At 56.1% G+C, this 15,918-nt stretch overlaps 1 protein-coding gene across 7 annotated transcripts in view; it reads right to left on the bottom strand.

Annotated features, from left to right (window-relative positions):
* Nucleotides 1–4,137: 4,137 nt before the first annotated feature.
* Nucleotides 4,138–15,918, bottom strand: part of WDR60 (WD repeat domain 60) — a 61,483-nt gene continuing 49,702 nt past the window's right edge. For all 7 annotated transcript variants that reach the window (XM_023746909.1, XM_023746910.1, XM_023746911.1 and 4 more), the window contains 8 exons: nucleotides 13,538–13,651; nucleotides 13,391–13,452; nucleotides 12,929–12,980; nucleotides 11,755–11,815; nucleotides 9,699–9,798; nucleotides 9,386–9,517; nucleotides 7,215–7,438; nucleotides 4,138–4,505 (listed from right to left, as the gene is read on the bottom strand). In XM_023746909.1, coding sequence (XP_023602677.1) covers nucleotides 4,331–4,505; nucleotides 7,215–7,438; nucleotides 9,386–9,517; nucleotides 9,699–9,798; nucleotides 11,755–11,815; nucleotides 12,929–12,980; nucleotides 13,391–13,452; nucleotides 13,538–13,651 — 920 coding nt within the window. In that variant the 3' untranslated portion in view covers nucleotides 4,138–4,330. The remainder of the gene's footprint in view (nucleotides 4,506–7,214; nucleotides 7,439–9,385; nucleotides 9,518–9,698; nucleotides 9,799–11,754; nucleotides 11,816–12,928; nucleotides 12,981–13,390; nucleotides 13,453–13,537; nucleotides 13,652–15,918) is intronic.

Below are 15,918 nucleotides of genomic sequence, written 5' to 3'. Positions count from 1 at the left end.
CTAGTGAGGGTCACTCATAGCACCTAGTGAGGGTCACCCACAGCACCTAGTGAGGGTCACCCACAGCACCTAGTGAGGGTCACCCACTGCACCTAGTGAGGGTCAGCCACAGCACCTGGTGTGTGTCACCCACAGCACCTAGTGAGGGTCACCCACAGCACCTAGTGAGGGTCACCCACAGCACCTAGTGAGGGTCACTCATAGCACCTAGTGAGGGTCACCCACTGCACCTAGTGAGGGTCACCCACAGCACCTAGTGAGGGTCACCCACTGCACCTAGTGAGGGTCACCCACAGCACCTAGTGAGGGTCACTCATAGCACCTATTGAGGGTCACCCACAGCACCTAGTGAGGGTCACTCATAGCACCTAGTGAGGGTCACCCACAGCACCTAGTGAGGGTCACTCATAGCACCTAGTGAGGGTCACCCACAGCACCTAGTGAGGGTCACTCATAGCACCTAGTGAGGGTCACCCACAGCACCTAGTGAGGGTCACCCACAGCACCTAGTGAGGGTCACCCACTGCACCTAGTGAGGGTCACCCACAGCACCTAGTGTGTGTCACCCACAGCACCTAGTGAGGGTCACCCACTGCACCTAGTGAGGGTCACCCACAGCACCTAGTGTGTGTCACCCACAGCACCAATGAGGGTCACCCACAGCACCTAGTGAGGGTCACCCACAGCACCTAGTGAGGGTCACCCACTGCACCTAGTGAGGGTCACCCACAGCACCTAGTGTGTGTCACCCACAGCACCTAGTGTAGCTCACCTGGACAGATGGCTTTCCCTTCAGGTCTGGGCTGGCTGGGGAGCCTGAGGTGCTTAGGCACACCAGGAAGGCACTGGGTTGTGCAAACACTGAGCCATTCCTTCCCTCAAGGCCCAAAACACCCCCCCCCCCACTCCTGCTCTGCACCCCAGGCCCAGTGCTCAGCACCGATTGGGCCAGGCCTGACCCCTTTGTCAGGCCAAACCTGGCTGCAAGCTCAGGGGTGCCATTCGCAAGTGCTCCCTCTCAGGGCTCATGGAGTTCCCTGCGTCGCCCTTCCCCAGGCTCCTGCTGTCTCTTACAGCTGGGATGACGGCTCCGGAAGGAAGCTCTTGGCAAGACACTCACCATGGTTTCCATGTGAATCTGCGTCAGCCTCTGTAGTGACTCCTGGGAAACTCAGTGAGAAGGTCAGATACTTAGACCAATTATCAATGTTCTGTTGTTTGGTCGGAGAGCCACAGGGCTGGCCACGGGGGCTGAGGCGCCCACAGAGGAGGCCCCCACGGAGGAGGCCCCCCCGGGGCAGGCCCCCCATGAGGAGATGCCCACGAGGGGACACCGGGACCCATGTCCTCAGGGGAACCTGTGGAGAGCGGCTACAGGGTTTGGACAGGTTCAGGCCTCGGACTCATACGAGGGCCCAGTCCTCTCATGGCCACGTGCAAGTCCCAGCTTGGGGGGCAGAGCCCTCCCAGCACAGTTATAGCCAACAGCTGTAGTTGTAAGCTTGAACCTATGATCCGAATACGTGGCCCCACGTGCCTGAGTGATGTGGGCTTGATAGAGTTCAGGTGCATGTAATCGAGTAGGATCGAAACCCACGGGAATGTTGTAAACTTCTTGACTGCACCCTGACTTTGCCCCGTGGAATCTGCTATAAAATAAAGACACGGCTTGTGGTCCGTGGTGCTCTCTCCATCAGAGGGGGCAGCATCCCATCCAGCCTCAGCGCTGTTCTCATCTGCCTTTTCTAATCCTTCACCGCCCCTACTCGGGTTCACCCGTGGCCGTGCTGGCGCGGCACAGGGCACAGAACCGAGCTGTGGAGGAAGGAGGGCGGCAGAGGTGGGTGTGAGGCTGGATCGCCGAGGGCGGCAGCAGGGAACCTACCATCGATCCCCATCTGTACATGAACTTCCAGTCTTCAAGAGCCCATGAGTCTCGATGGTGGCCCTGGAGGTGGTGAGCTGAGCAGGACGCATGCAACACAGGTAGGAGCGGGGCCGCTGGAGCCTCGGCTGCAGAGGGAGAGCAGGCTCCCCGGTGCCCCTGGTCCCTAGGAACCCATGGGAAACGGTCCCTGCGGACTGACAGCAGGAGGAAAAGCCCTCAGGGTGTGGGCCGCTCAGAGGCGGCTGGCCCCGGCGGATTGGGGGCAGCGTGCCGGCAGGGTCTCCAGCTTTCCTTGCCAGCCACTGTCCTGCGTACCAGCTGCCATGTTGATGAATTGCCTCTGTCCCTTGCTGGGGTCCCTGGCTACCAGGACTGCCATCCGGGGGCCACCTGCTGCCGTTCACGCTGTCGTCCTGCCACACGGGCCCACCCTGCAGGCTGACCTCGTCCACCCAGGCCCCCTCCGAGCTCCCATGTTTACGCCCGAACAATGCCTGGCCTAGAAACACAGCCAGAGACTGCACTGAAGTGTTACCTTCTGTGATAAAAGGCCAATAAATGTTCTGTCATTTTAGAAGATGAATCCAAGTTGATGAGCCTAGCAACATGGGCAAGCCATGCAGTGGGGAGTCGCCCTGACCCGTGACGGGCTGGCTTAGTGCCCGGCGCGCTAAAGAACTAGGGCACACAAGTAAGCTCGGAACTGTGTAGGGAAGCCACGCAGTTCAGAATGGACTCTCTCAGCTCCGTGTTTTCAGGGACTCCTGAGAGGGACGCTCGCAGAATCGCAGACCAAATTGCCTGGTGACTCGAAGGGAACTCACAGCCACCAGCAGACAGAGATGTGCCTCCGCGCTGGGCCGCGCCCTCGGCCGGTGTCCTCTGGGTGGCGGGTGGCACTGTTTCCTGTGTCCTCTGCTTTCTGAGGGAAGACGGCCTGTCACCAACCCCCTGGAGGAGAGCAGACCCACTGGGGCGAGGTGACCAGGACTCACGATGAAGGGCCTGAGGTTGAGGCAGGGCAGGGATAATGGGCTAAATACAGAAACCTCACTCACGCCTTCAAGTCTACATCCCAGCACACGGCTGTGTGACCCAAAATGCACTTGAAATTTTAGCAAAAAGTCACCTCCTCGGCAGGATTTGGGAGCCTTGCAGGCCCCTGGACCCCACATAGCTCCCTCCCTGGGCACATCTCTGGCTGCACCCCTACCTGGCACCTCCCAGAAGGATGACTGCAACCACCTGCACCCCCAAGGGCTCCGACCTTCCCTCAGAACCGAGCACACACTGGAGCCGTCAGAGGTGCCACTCACAGCAAGCCCTGATGCTGTGGCTGTGGGCGGGGCGGGGCTTGGTGGCGTGCCGCAGCTAGCGCCTCTGAGCAATGTCAGCGCCCAGAGCCCAAGCATTTACCTCCCAGGAAAAATGAATCAAACAAAAGAACAGGGTGTGGAGCCACAGTGGACAATACCTGAGACTTCGTGGGCACAAACACAGGAGGTGCAAAGGGAGAGGGACGAATGTAATTCTAATTTAAAGCAGAATCTGAAAGTGAAACACCTACAATTCATGTCCACCTTTAAATAGCCCAGACCAGTCTCTGTGCAGGTTACAGGGAGAAAAGAGCAGGGGTGATCTGCGGGCTCCAGGCACCTGCACGCACCTCTCCTGTCTGGAAGCGACTGTCCGCGAGCGTTACGGAGATGCGGGGTGGGAGCCGAGTCCAGCGCTGCTTAACAGAGACCGACTGAGCGTCCCCTGCGGGCCAGGCTCTGCAGCAGGTGCTTGGGCTCGAGGACCCCCAGGCAGGGAAAGGCCTGCGCCCTGATGAAGTCCCGTCTCGTGCATGACTAAGAGAGCAGCTCATGGAAGCCCATGTTCATGGTGGACTGTTTACAATCTGGTAGTAGCCCGGCTGGCGTGGCCAAGTGGCTGAGCATGGACCTATGAGCCAGGAGGTCATGATTCAATTCCCAGTCAGGGCACACGCCTGGGTTGCAGGCTCGATCCCCAGTGTGGGCTGTGCAGGAGGCAGCCGATCAATGATGCTCTCTCATCTTGATGTTTCTATCTCTCCCTCCCTCTCCCTTCCTCTCTGAAATCAATAAAAATAAATAAATAAATAACCTATGGTAGCGAATGGGTAATAGTTTAAGGCTGGTCTAAAAATAAGCAGAAATATTCTCAGGGAAGAGTGTACTGGGCATGACTGTGTTTCCTTTGAAGTTCAGGACACACTACAAATGTTTCCATTCAAAAATAGTAATTTATTGACTGGGAATATAACTGTGACATCCTGTAAAATGAATTAATTATGTACAGAATACATGTGTTCTACTGCACACTCCACCCGCACATGGGTGACAGGCCCCTCTTGGACTGGCCCTTCACATCCGGGTCCCCATGTGCTGTCCCCCCACAACGCCAGCTGCTCACCCCCTAAAGCGCTTTCTGCAGAAGCAGCCGCAGTCTCCTCTGCTCGTCCGCCACGGGGGTCGCCCACTTCCGCTTCAAGAACTGGACGTCCATGTGGCCAGAGGCTCTGGCCAGCACCAGGGCCAGGAAGCCGCCGCTGGTCCTCTCTGGCTCGCCCACGACCGCCATGGCCACCAGCCTGGAAGAGAGGCTGCATGACTGCGAGGCTCCTGGGGCGTGAACGAGAGTCTAACCACCGCCATGAGTCAGGACGAACGTCAGAACAGAAGCCAACACAGGGAAGCCTCTAAAACCCATTTTGAAAACTCACTCCTGAGCGAGAGGCCTGCTGCACGACCGCTGGTCACCGTCCCTGTTAAGCATGAAGGACTTGCTCCCCGGACAGGCAAACCCACAACCCTGGGCTGCAGGCAGCCCTGCCCTGAGACCAGACCTGCGGCGAGAAGCCTGCAGCCACCCCAGCAGCCCCATGCGCCCGCATCCCTCCCAACCCCATCTGTCCAGGCCTCAGAGACAGTCTGGTCCTACTGCTGGGCCCCAGGTCGAGAGCCACCGCATCACTGAAGGGCGGGACAGGGAGAATTAAGCCCTCCTGAGCCCACAAAGGAACAAATCTTGAGAATTTCCACCCACTGAGTATGTTAAGACTGCTGCTTGGTTATTGCCACAAGCTGGGAACTCCAGGAACGATGCAGCAGGGGGAGGCCAGGGAGCCGGGAGAGCTCGAGGGCAGCACAGCAGCTCCCGCTGAGTTCTGCAGACATGGTGAGGCCTGGTGCGGAAACGCCACTCAGCACTACCAGGCCTGCTCACTACTATTTGTTCTTAATCCTCACCCAAGGTTACTTTTCCATTGATTTTTCTCCAGGGAGAGTGGGGGGAAGGGGAAAGAGTGAAAGGGAAAGAGAGAAACATCGATGTGAGAAAGACATCAACTGGGTGCCTCCCACATGTGCCCTGGGAGTGAGCCTGAAACCCAAGTACCTGCTCTTAACCAGGAATCGAACCCAAGACCCTCTGGTGCTCAGGCCACCGCTCCAACCACTGAAAACACTGGCCAGGGTTGTCAGAGCCAATTTAATGTGCTTTGAAAAAACATTAAAATAAAATGTGCTTCAGATCTGTGAGCCGAACAGAAGCCAGGCAAAGAGGGCAGAAAACAGCGCAGCGTCGGGTTTGATCCTGGCCGCCCAGGCCACAGTGCGCAGCGTGTATAGTAACTTGAACTTAACTCTAACAGGGGCAAATGCTTCCTTCTTTCTAAACTCCTGCTGCTCGCCTGGCACCAGGGTATGTAGTGGACCAGTCAGTGGGCTCACATCCTTGTGGGGCCAGATGGGTGAGAAACACAATAAAATAAATGAGGTTCCACAGTGGGGTGGGGAGAAACTCTAGAGCAGCGGTTCTCAACCTGTGGGTCGCGACCCCTCTGGCGGTTGAACGACCCTTTCACAGGGGTCGCCTAAGACCATCCTGAATATCAGATATTGACATGACGATTCATAACAGCAGCAACATTACAGTTATGAAGTAGCAACGAAAATAATTTTATGGTTGGGTCACAACATGAGGAACTGTATTTAAAGGGCCAGAAGGTTGAGAACCACTGCTCTAGAGAAAAATAATTGGGCACTTTCTTTGACTATTATCACTTCTTTAACTTAAACACTGCTTGCTGCTAACCTCTGAGGCAGGCGGTGTCTGGAAGAATGTTCTAGATCACGTCTGCCTTTTCTCCACTCGCTGCTCCCTGCTGGCAGCCTCAGCCCAGCTGACTGACTGACCACCAGCCATGCAGGAGGTGGGGTTAGGGTTAGGGTTCGGGTCAGGCACAGTCGGCCCCAAGACCCCATGTCCCGAGTCTCTGCCAGACCTTCCTTCCTGCCCATTCCAAGTCCTGACTCCCTCTGGCGCACACCTGGGCCCGTGCCTCCTCGTTTCTCCCCACCCCACTGTGGAACCTCACTTATTTTATTGGGTTTCTCACCCATCTGGCCCCACAAGGATGTGAGCCCACTGACTGGTCCACTACATACCCTGGTGCCAGGCGAGCAGCAGGTGCTCAATAAATATTTGTTTTATTAAGTAACTGACAAGCCTTTTGAAATAAATGACATGCATATTATGTGTTTAGAAGTGAATCGCAGTCTGGATTTTGATGATGTATTTTTTTAAATAATTAGAATAATGTCTATACCTAGTACTTTTCAGATCTCATCAGTGTGTCCCTAACACCCAGCAAGCGATTCTGTCTCAATCACTCTCCACCTGGGTGGTCCCCGCCCTCCCCAGGCTCCTAGAGCCATCGCCATCAGGCAATGACTAACGAGAAATACAAAATCTCAGGGAGATGGACAGTGAGCAGACAAGTGGGTCAGGAAAGAAGCCTTCACAGAGAAGGCTGTAGAAATAGTTCTAGTTTCCATGAATAAAACAAGACAGGGATTGCTGGAGGCCGACCATGATCATCTCCATGTCACCGGGTCCACGCAGAGGCCACGCGCTGGTGTGACTGCGCCCCACTCTGGGGCGGAGGAATGCGTCCATGTGACAGGGTGTCAGTGACTGACTCCCAGCCATGGACTGCGAGACACTGGATGGAGGGCTGCAGATGGTACAGACGGAACCCTGAGAGCATGACTAAGGGGCTCACCCGTTTCTTCTTTCCTTTACTGAAGAACAATGATGGGGAAATGGTGCCATGTGAATTCTTTAATCCATAGACTACTCTGGACTAAATTGAAATCAACATACCTTAAAGTGGTTTGTAAATTATTACTTAAATTGATACTATAGAAGCAGTCCTTAAACAACAGAACACATTCTAACGTCACTACCGAAAGCTCTGCAGGGAGGACTGGCGGCCAGCGCGGTCCCTCAGACCTACCTGTCTGGAGAGATGGGCTGCTTGGCTACAGGACCCAGGTCGCTCTTCAGGAGGTCCCAGATGTAGATGCAGGAAGTGTCGTCCTGGACGAAAAACACCGCTGGCCGGGTCGGGGACCACTGCAGGCCGGTGATGGCGCGGCCCGCGGTGCTGAGGCCCCACTGCAGCACCGGCCGCTCAGACGCCAGCTGGTGGAGCCTGATGCTCCCGTCACAGCAGCCAGCCTGTGGGCAGGAAACCAGATCACGGCTCTGCTTCCCTTTCAGCCAATCTCATAGTGGGAAACACTTTCAGAGCATCAACACTTTTCAGTTCGTGCAGCAAAAATATCTTTTTGTTTTTGAAACATAGAATTCTAACATTAAATCTGTCCTAACAAACGACAAAGGTAAGAATTCACCTGGGAGGTTCTGGGACATTTTGTACTCCTTCCCCTTCCCAAAGTGGCCAATAGGCAATGAATTCCGTGAGTGTACAAGTAGGCGTTTATTTGTAGCAAAGTTGGATCTCAGTGATTCAAACACAGGGCATTAAGATTGGCTCCATGAAAATCAATAAGGCATCTTTAAAAAGATATACATACATTTGCACCAATAATATAGTGATACATCCCCTTGGGTTGAAATTTCCATAAAATAAAACGTAGCTGGTTTAGTAAAAGACCAACATTTAGCTAAAAAGAGAAGCTTGTACTCTATATACTAAGTCAGTCCATAAACAAGGCAGAGGCACAGACGGCATCACGCGAGGCTCAGGGCACTCAGGGGCCTGAGTCGCGTGGCCTGCGGTCGGTGTGTCCTGCACAGCGAGCACTTCTCACTGCCCGGATCTTGGTTTCCACGTGTTTTTTCCTAACAGGAGCCAGGACTCCCTGGAGAAAGGGCTGACTCCAGGAATTCACTACACCAAAAAGCAAAAAAGGGCTCACAGAATGATGCCAGAGAGCAAAGGACTAGTTCCAAGGACCCCCCAGGGATGCTCTGAACAGAACAGGGGCAGCAAATGGCTGTAAGCCACTGAGGAGAGTAAGGAGCCATGTGCCCACACTTACGTTACACATACATGCCTCCATACATACCAATAAACATGCCTGCCTACATGTACACCTAACATACATATTTACATACTCCTACATAGTAGAAAAGACAGACAGCAAACTAGTAAACATGGAATTAACTACAGGATGCAAAGCCACCGTCGGAAATCACCGACATCAGATGCCAGTGAGGATCATGAATGGATGCAGGTAAGAATGTGAGCACATAGATGCGAAAGTGAGGGTGCAGGTGAGGACAAGTCAATCATTAACATCGGCTGCAGGGTAGGATGGGTGCACGTGGGGAGGGTGCATGTGGGGAGGGTGCAGGTGGGGAGGGCGCAGGTGGGGAGGGCGCAGGTGGGGAGGGCACAGGTGGGGAGGGTGCAGGTGGGGAGGGTGCAGGTGGGGAGGGTGTAGGTGGGGAGGGTGTAGGTGGGGAGGGTGTAGGTGGGGAGGGCGCAGGTGGGGAGGTGATGAATGGCAGGAGCCTAGCAGAGCATCCACTGGTCTCCCTGGAATGGCCATTATCAGAAAGGGAAGACAAGACCTCCTCAGTGTTCCCACCTTACCCAGGAGCCATCAGGTGGGCGAAGATGGAAAATGGAGTCTAACTCGCACACACTCAAACTGAGGAGCGCCGTTCAGGTTGTGAGGAGACCCGTGACCCGGGAGGTTACTGCAGCCACTCCCACTGGTCAGGTGGGGGCGCTGCACTGGCTTCCTGCTGATGCGGCTCTGTGGCCACCAGAGCAGCCATCACTCAGCCACTTAGGGTGGGAGCCCCGCCTGCACTCTGGGAGGACTTCAGGACTAAGTGCACCCGCAGGAGAGGGCCGAGCCGGGAGGCAAGGGCGTGCCTGTGGGGCACCCCCGGGCTGGGCAGGCAGGGCCCGCTGTCCCTCCTGGGAGTCCCCTGTAACACTGAAACTAGGTCAGAACGCCAAGTGTCAAGAGGTCTAAGTAGCCATGTGACGGCCTGCACAGCTGGGAGGGACTTTCAGGAAACCTCGCGGTGACACATGCGGACGCCCCGCCAGCCTGCGGGGACTGAGGCGCAGTAAACGGTTGATGCTAAAAGCCGATCCGTCCCTGCAAGGGCTTTGGGGCCCCAATGGAACTGGTGCCTCCTCACCAAGAACGCCGGCTCTCCAAAGGGCGAGAAGTCCACGGCGGTCACCTTCACCGGCCTCTCGCCGTGCTGCTGGGGTTTGAAGAATCTGGGAAATACTCTCAGGTCCTGTCTGGAGCCATGGCCTACAAAACCCTGGTGATAAACATACAGCAGTGACTAAAGCCAAGGGAAGTACAAGGCTGGGTAAAGCTAGTCTTCTCGAAACAGCTTAAGCAACATTGTAAAAGCAGTGAATTCATCTTTATTGACGACATTGATCAAGCAACTCGAGGAAAGAAGAAGGGTTCCAGAATGAAGTTTGAATATTCCTCACCATGTTGGTGCCGACAATAAAGTGATTAGGATCTGAAGGCAAAAATTTAACATTCAGTGTTTGTGCAGCTCCCCAGCGTCCGTCGCCTTTGTGGGAAAGGCTGGAAGAAACAGCAGAGGTGAGCGGACGGGCTGGGAACCGCGGGCCATGACGGCGCAGCACACGCATCACATGTGTCCTGTGACTACTTCCCATGTTCTGTGCTCTGGATAGTTTCCTCAGATACGTCTCGCATGCCTGCTACTTCACATTCCCCTCCTTTACTCTCACGGGTCAGTCTCGCTTCTAGAACTCTCTTAGATTGTGCCGTAATCTCCGCAGGCGAACCCGCGGGCCGTGCAGCAGGTCCTGTAACCTCTCCTTCGGCTGCACTGGTCAGGCCTGTGATGCTGGGGTTTCAAGTCTCCTCCTCCTCCATCTCCTGGGCTGGGGCGGGGCTTTCTGGGTTTCTCTCTCACGAAGGGACAAGGACCCCAGTGCTGTGCGGGGTCCAGCCCCACCTTCCAGCCTCGGGCAAGCCCGCAGCACGCAGCCCCGGCATGGGTGGAGCCACAGCAGCAGCGGGGCCCAGGGGCCCAGCCTCATCCTACACACACACACACATGCACACACGCACACACACGTGCGCACACATACACACACGCACACTCATACACACGCACACTCGTACATGCACGCGCACACAGACACACACACAGACACACACACACACACAGACGGGCTACCCCTGGCTCCAACCTCCACCCTGGACCTGGCACTGACAGGCGTTCCTCTCATTTAAAGACTTGTGTGCATGGTTGTAACAGCAGAAACCGCTCTGCCTGCGCCAGAAGCAGGAATCTGGCCACGGTCTCTCTCCCCCACACGCAGGACTGCAACTGTCAAACGCAGACCCTCCTATCACTCGCAGAACAGAGCTGAGCCCGCCCCTGCCCCCGCCCGCCAGGCTGCCCAGGTCCTGCCTCAGATCCACTCCTCCTCATCTGTGTGGGACCTGGACCCCGAGCCAGGCACTGGAGAGGGCAGGGCCTCCCTCTCACCATTCCTAGGACCTTCGCTGAAAGGCACCCTCATCCCCACGACGGCTGCCCAGCCCTGACCCTGACCTTCCACACCGATCCCGGCAACAGCCCAGGCGTCTCCGCTCCAGTCCCCGCCTCTGCTCCACACTTTCCCTCTAAGCCCCGAACAGCTCCCGATCGCCATCAGGAATGGAGGACTGTGGAAACCCTCACGCAGCAAACACTGACTCATCCTTCTCTGGACGGCAAGCCTCCAGGTCCTGCCCTCACTGTGTCATAGCCTCATGCCCTGGCTCCACGTCCTGCTCCTGCTGATCAGACACTCCTGGTCCACCTCCCACCTCAGGGCCACCTCTCCAAGAAGTCACCAGTCACCCCCACCATCACTCTGAGCTCCCACAAGCATGTGCATGTCCCATAGAGCGAGTCACGCATGTGCCATACCCATGGTGGACGAGGAGACATGCCGCCACCCAGGGTCACTCCCTCCTCAGACTCCCGAGTTCAGTGACGGTGGGAGAGAGGGCACAGGACCTGGCAAGGACACTCGGGAGCTCCCGGGCCAGGGCCGTCTGCATCTGCGTGACAGTCACCTGCCCCTCGCGGCCAGGTCTGTGCCTCTCCCCTTTGTAGGCACGGGTCCCGGGGGACCACCATGAACACCCCTCTCACTGAGCTCTATTCCCCTGACACAGGGAGCCCACCTCTGTAACCACGGGGACTACGTGTCTGCGTCCTTACAAGAGCCCGGGGTCCCACCAGCCCAGGGGCCACCTGTGGGCACGAAGGACTGGGGTCTGCGACCACCGGTCCTGTTTAACTTCCTGGTTGTATTAACACTGAGTGAAAAATAGTCACATTGCACCGATTCATAAGCTGGACCATATTTTAATCAAAGAAAAGCAGTTGGCTCTCCATTTGCGATGTGCCTTTACACTGACTCATGAATGACCAGGCATTCGGCCATCATCTCTGTCGCCTCCCCATGTGGGACACGGGCCTGTGCTGAGGGGCTGCCTCCCGGGGGCACTTACCTGTCGCTCAGCCGAGTCACAGAGCTGTGCACCAGCTTTATCCTCCCTCCAGGGATGAGCCCTAAAAGCAGGGAGACGGGGATAGATGTGCCTCTGAGGACCAGCGGCCCGGTCCCTGGAATCACGCTTCACTGCTCCACACCTGCGTCAGGGGCAGACCGGAAGGCAGGAGGCCCCCAGGGGCAGGTGCGGTTCCTGAAAGCCCCCGGCGCTCAGCCGAGAAATAAGGGTCTGCAGTCAGAGCCTTGGGAAAGGGCTGTGAGCCACGGTCAGGAAGCCCTTGCCTTTCAGACCTGATCCGGCAGCACACTGAGCGGAAGATACGGAATGAAAACCAGCACTCAGCGTCCCCGCGCCCCTCGCAGCAGCGCAGGGTGCGATGGGCCCTGCCGGGCGCCCCCCTCCGCGCCCCTGCCTCCTCCCAACGACTCGCACACCGCCCTTCCCTCAACGTCGTCATGGCCACAACCTGCCCCTCAGCCACGCGGTGGCTTTGCTTCCTGTCTATTCCCAACACCATCTTCCCGTTTGTAATTACTGCATCTTGAAACCCAAATCCTGGGCAAGGCACTGTCCTCAATGTGCCCATAAATAAGCTCACCCGCAGATGAAGCCAGGAGGCTGCCAATGCCGCCGTCACAGGTGGGAAGCAGCGTCCCACTTCCCCAGGGGGCGCCTTCCCAGGGAAGCCAGCCAGGCCTGAGCGCGCCCTCGGCAGCACCCTTCTGACCTGAGCCCCGTGGGCCCTCAGCCCACACTCCCAGTCCACTCACCTGTTTCCGGGCACCTGGGATGGGACCAGGTTGCTCAGAGAACGCTCATCAGTGAAGGACTGGCTCCCACCACAGTGGGTGCTCTCTGACCGGCCCCCAATCTAATGCACGAGATAGAGCTTGGACCAGACACTGGTCCCTGACGTACAACATAGGGATCCAAGGGACACAGTCGTCAGGGAACTAACGCGCTCGGCCTCGCTGCCAGCACTCAGCCCGCACGCCCTTCCCCACTGCAGCTGAGGTGCTCACACAATGGCCAATGAGGTTGTAAGACACATGACCTTCATGTTCATCTTTCAGGTAGCCAACCACTTATTTTCCAAGTAGTTAATGCTATCTTTAATCTTTCATTTTCAGCAAACACTGACAGAAATTCATTTTTTTCATTTAATAGTTACCTAAATCACTTATCGAACCTGCAAGATCTGCCTTTGGTAATTCAACAACCACCTAAAAACAGAATATTGAGATGAACATTAACGCATTTTATAATGAGGGAGCCATCTAAGCACAGCACAGGTCTAACAGAGACACCAGCTGAGCGGGTGCTAGAAGCGTAACTGCTCCAGACAGAGCGGCCTCGCTTCAGAATCATCCCTGCGAAGCTGCCAGCCCCTCCCGCCCTCGCCCCTCCCTGACATCGGGCCAGTGCCTCGGAGCATCGCACGTCCTTTACCCTCATCCCTGACTGCCTGTCTCTGGTCCACCTGTGTCCGCCCCCACAGGACCCACAGCTCCTGGGACGCTGCCCTGCCCTGCCTCCCTGTCACGTGGCCCTGGCAGCCTTCTCCCCAACAGCCACACACTCTGCTCCCAGAACCTGGGAATGCAGGGGTGCAGTGCCCGCGTGCCCCACTCACCCACACGTTGAGAACCCCACTCTCGTCCAAGGAAGCGATGTGGAACGAGAAACCCGACATTTCTAACAGAGAGAGAGAAATGGCTCAGCGAGGAGCGCACAGGCCACAGCCTGAGTTCGGGGTTCTAGGGCGGTGAGGGTCACGTACCTTCCTGAGCAGAAAAGGGCGAGAGGACAAAACTCTGTTTCTTGTGGCCAGACGCCGCGACAGGCTCGATGGCTTGCAGGGGGCTGCGGTGGTTCACAGGGGTGAGGACGCCATCTGGGGAGGCACAGGCGCCAGGGGGGGATAAGTTAGAGACACACTGCCGTCAGGGAGGGGCAAACACAGGTGCTTCTGAGATACATGCTCCCCCTGGGACCACGGCTGAGGTTCCCTGGGGCCACTGCCTTCCGCATGACCACGGAGCAGACCACAGCCCCAGCCACCTGTGAGAGGAACGGGACATCCCGCCGGTGGGTGGAGGGCCCTGGGACTCCCTCCTGGGAGTTGGGGGTCTCAAGGATGGACGGAGACCAGAGAGACAGCTCAGCTCCCAGGGCAGCCACCTGACGGGCAGGGCAGCCTGGAGCCGCTGCTTCGGGAGGGAGGGGCAACACCTCCTCAAAAAGCACGTATGTAAAGCAAACACACACAGAAATGCCTGGAATCAGAAACTCAGAACAGAAATTTTAACAAAACGAGCAAGAAATAAAGAGAGAGCTGGGGCTGAGCTCAGCAAAGATGACGCATAAATGACAGGTCTGGAGCCGATGGGCAGGACACAGGCGGCGCCGAGACGCGGCTCGGACTTCTCCTGAGGTCCATGGACCCCTCACTCCCCGGAGCCCACTGAAGCCTCATAGGTTTGGGGACAGGACATGGTGGTGAACTCAGAGATGAACCAGTAACATGGGCAGCACATGTGAAAGGTGTCTATTCCAACAGCATCACACCGACGAGGATCCTATTTTCTGCCAAGGGCCGCTTGGATATTGATAACATCATCTGTGGGCCACACCAGATCACCCACTTAAACATCAGCTGCTGTATCGGGTCAAACACTTAATGCCTTGGCAGGGCCAGCCCAATGATTTCGTGGGCCTTGTATGGCGCACGGGCCGGAGGTTCCCCACCCCTGCTATAGACTCACACATTCTCCCTCAAAGGGGCAAAAATTGGTTGTTAGGAGACAAAAAAAAAATACTTGCTCTTTTTATGTATAAAACACAGACACGCATACAGTAAGATATGCCATGCATGTGTGGTGCTGACTTTCCTAGAGGGCTGATCAGGAAAAGGAGTGTGAGAGAATGAGAAGACAAGCCCTAGCAGGGAGGAAATACTTGTGAAGACACATCTAATGAAGGGCTGGTGTCCAAAATGCACAAAGAACCCTTACAACTCAGCCATGAGAAAGCAATGAATCCGTTTAAAACGTGTAAAAGACCTGAACAGACACGTCTCAGACAGAAAGCAAGCAAGCACCTGAGGCGCTCCACACCCCGTGTCATCCGAGAGCCACCGTGAGAACAGTGGGAGGCTGCCACACGCCTGTCAGTGGGCAAAAACACTGATGGCCGCGTGCCGCCCGGTGCAGACACCCAGAGTGCCTGTGAGAAGGCCATGTGGTGTGAGCATGCGGAGCCCAGGTAACCGACAAAGCACCTGGTGTTTCCTGGAGGGAACGACCGCTCAGCAGAGGGAGGTGACCTGGGAACTCACAAGAGCACAGGGGAGCCACAGAGACGCTACATGAGGAAAGAAGCCAGACGCGAGGGTGTATGCTCCACATGGCCCTCGTACCTTCCATCTGGAGAAGCAGGACACAGAGACAGAGAACGGACCAGTGATGGTGGGAAAGGGGGAAGGGTGTCAGGGTGGGGACAAGTGAGAGTGAGGACAATTGGGTGAGGTCCCGTGAGTGGACAGCCCTCATCTCTGAGCAGCAGCAGTGGAGGGTGAGACGGCATTGAACACGATGCCTGGGAAGCACTGGAAAGAGCCCAGACACGAGACTCTGCCAAGTGGTGGGGGTGCTGCTGAGTGACTGGTTGGTTTTGATTGTAGTTGTGCTTGTTTGCCTGTGGTTATGGTTGGTTGTTTGTGGTTGGCTAGTTGTAGTTGTGTGGTTGTATGGCTATGGTTAGTTGTGGCTGGGTTGTTTGGTTATAGTTCATTGTGGCTGTAGCTGGTTAGCTGTGGTTGCTTGGCTGTGGTGGTTTGGGTGTGGCTGTGTTGGTTGGTTGTGGTTGCGTTCGTTGGTTGTGGCTGTGTTGGTTGTGGTTGTGGCTGTGTTGGTTGGTTGTGGTTGTGTGGTTGTATTGGTTGTTTGTAGCTGTGTTGCTTGGTTGTGGTTGTGTGGTTGTATTGGTTGTTTGTAGCTGTGTTGGTTGATGGTGGTTGGTTGTGGTTGTGTGGTTGTGGCTGTGTTGGTTGGGTGTGGTTGTTTGGGTGTGGCTGTGTTGGTTGATGGTGGTTGTTTGGGTGTGGCTGTGTTGGTTGGTTGTGGTTGTGTAGTTGTATTGGTTGGTTGTGGCTGTGTTGGT

The sequence above is a fragment of the Myotis lucifugus genome, unplaced genomic scaffold, assembly GCF_000147115.1.
Source record: "Myotis lucifugus unplaced genomic scaffold, Myoluc2.0 scaffold_759, whole genome shotgun sequence".
Lineage (NCBI taxonomy): Eukaryota > Metazoa > Chordata > Mammalia > Chiroptera > Vespertilionidae > Myotis > Myotis lucifugus.
Note: the sequence above shows the minus strand (reverse complement) of the source record. Positions and strands in the feature narration are given on the sequence as shown.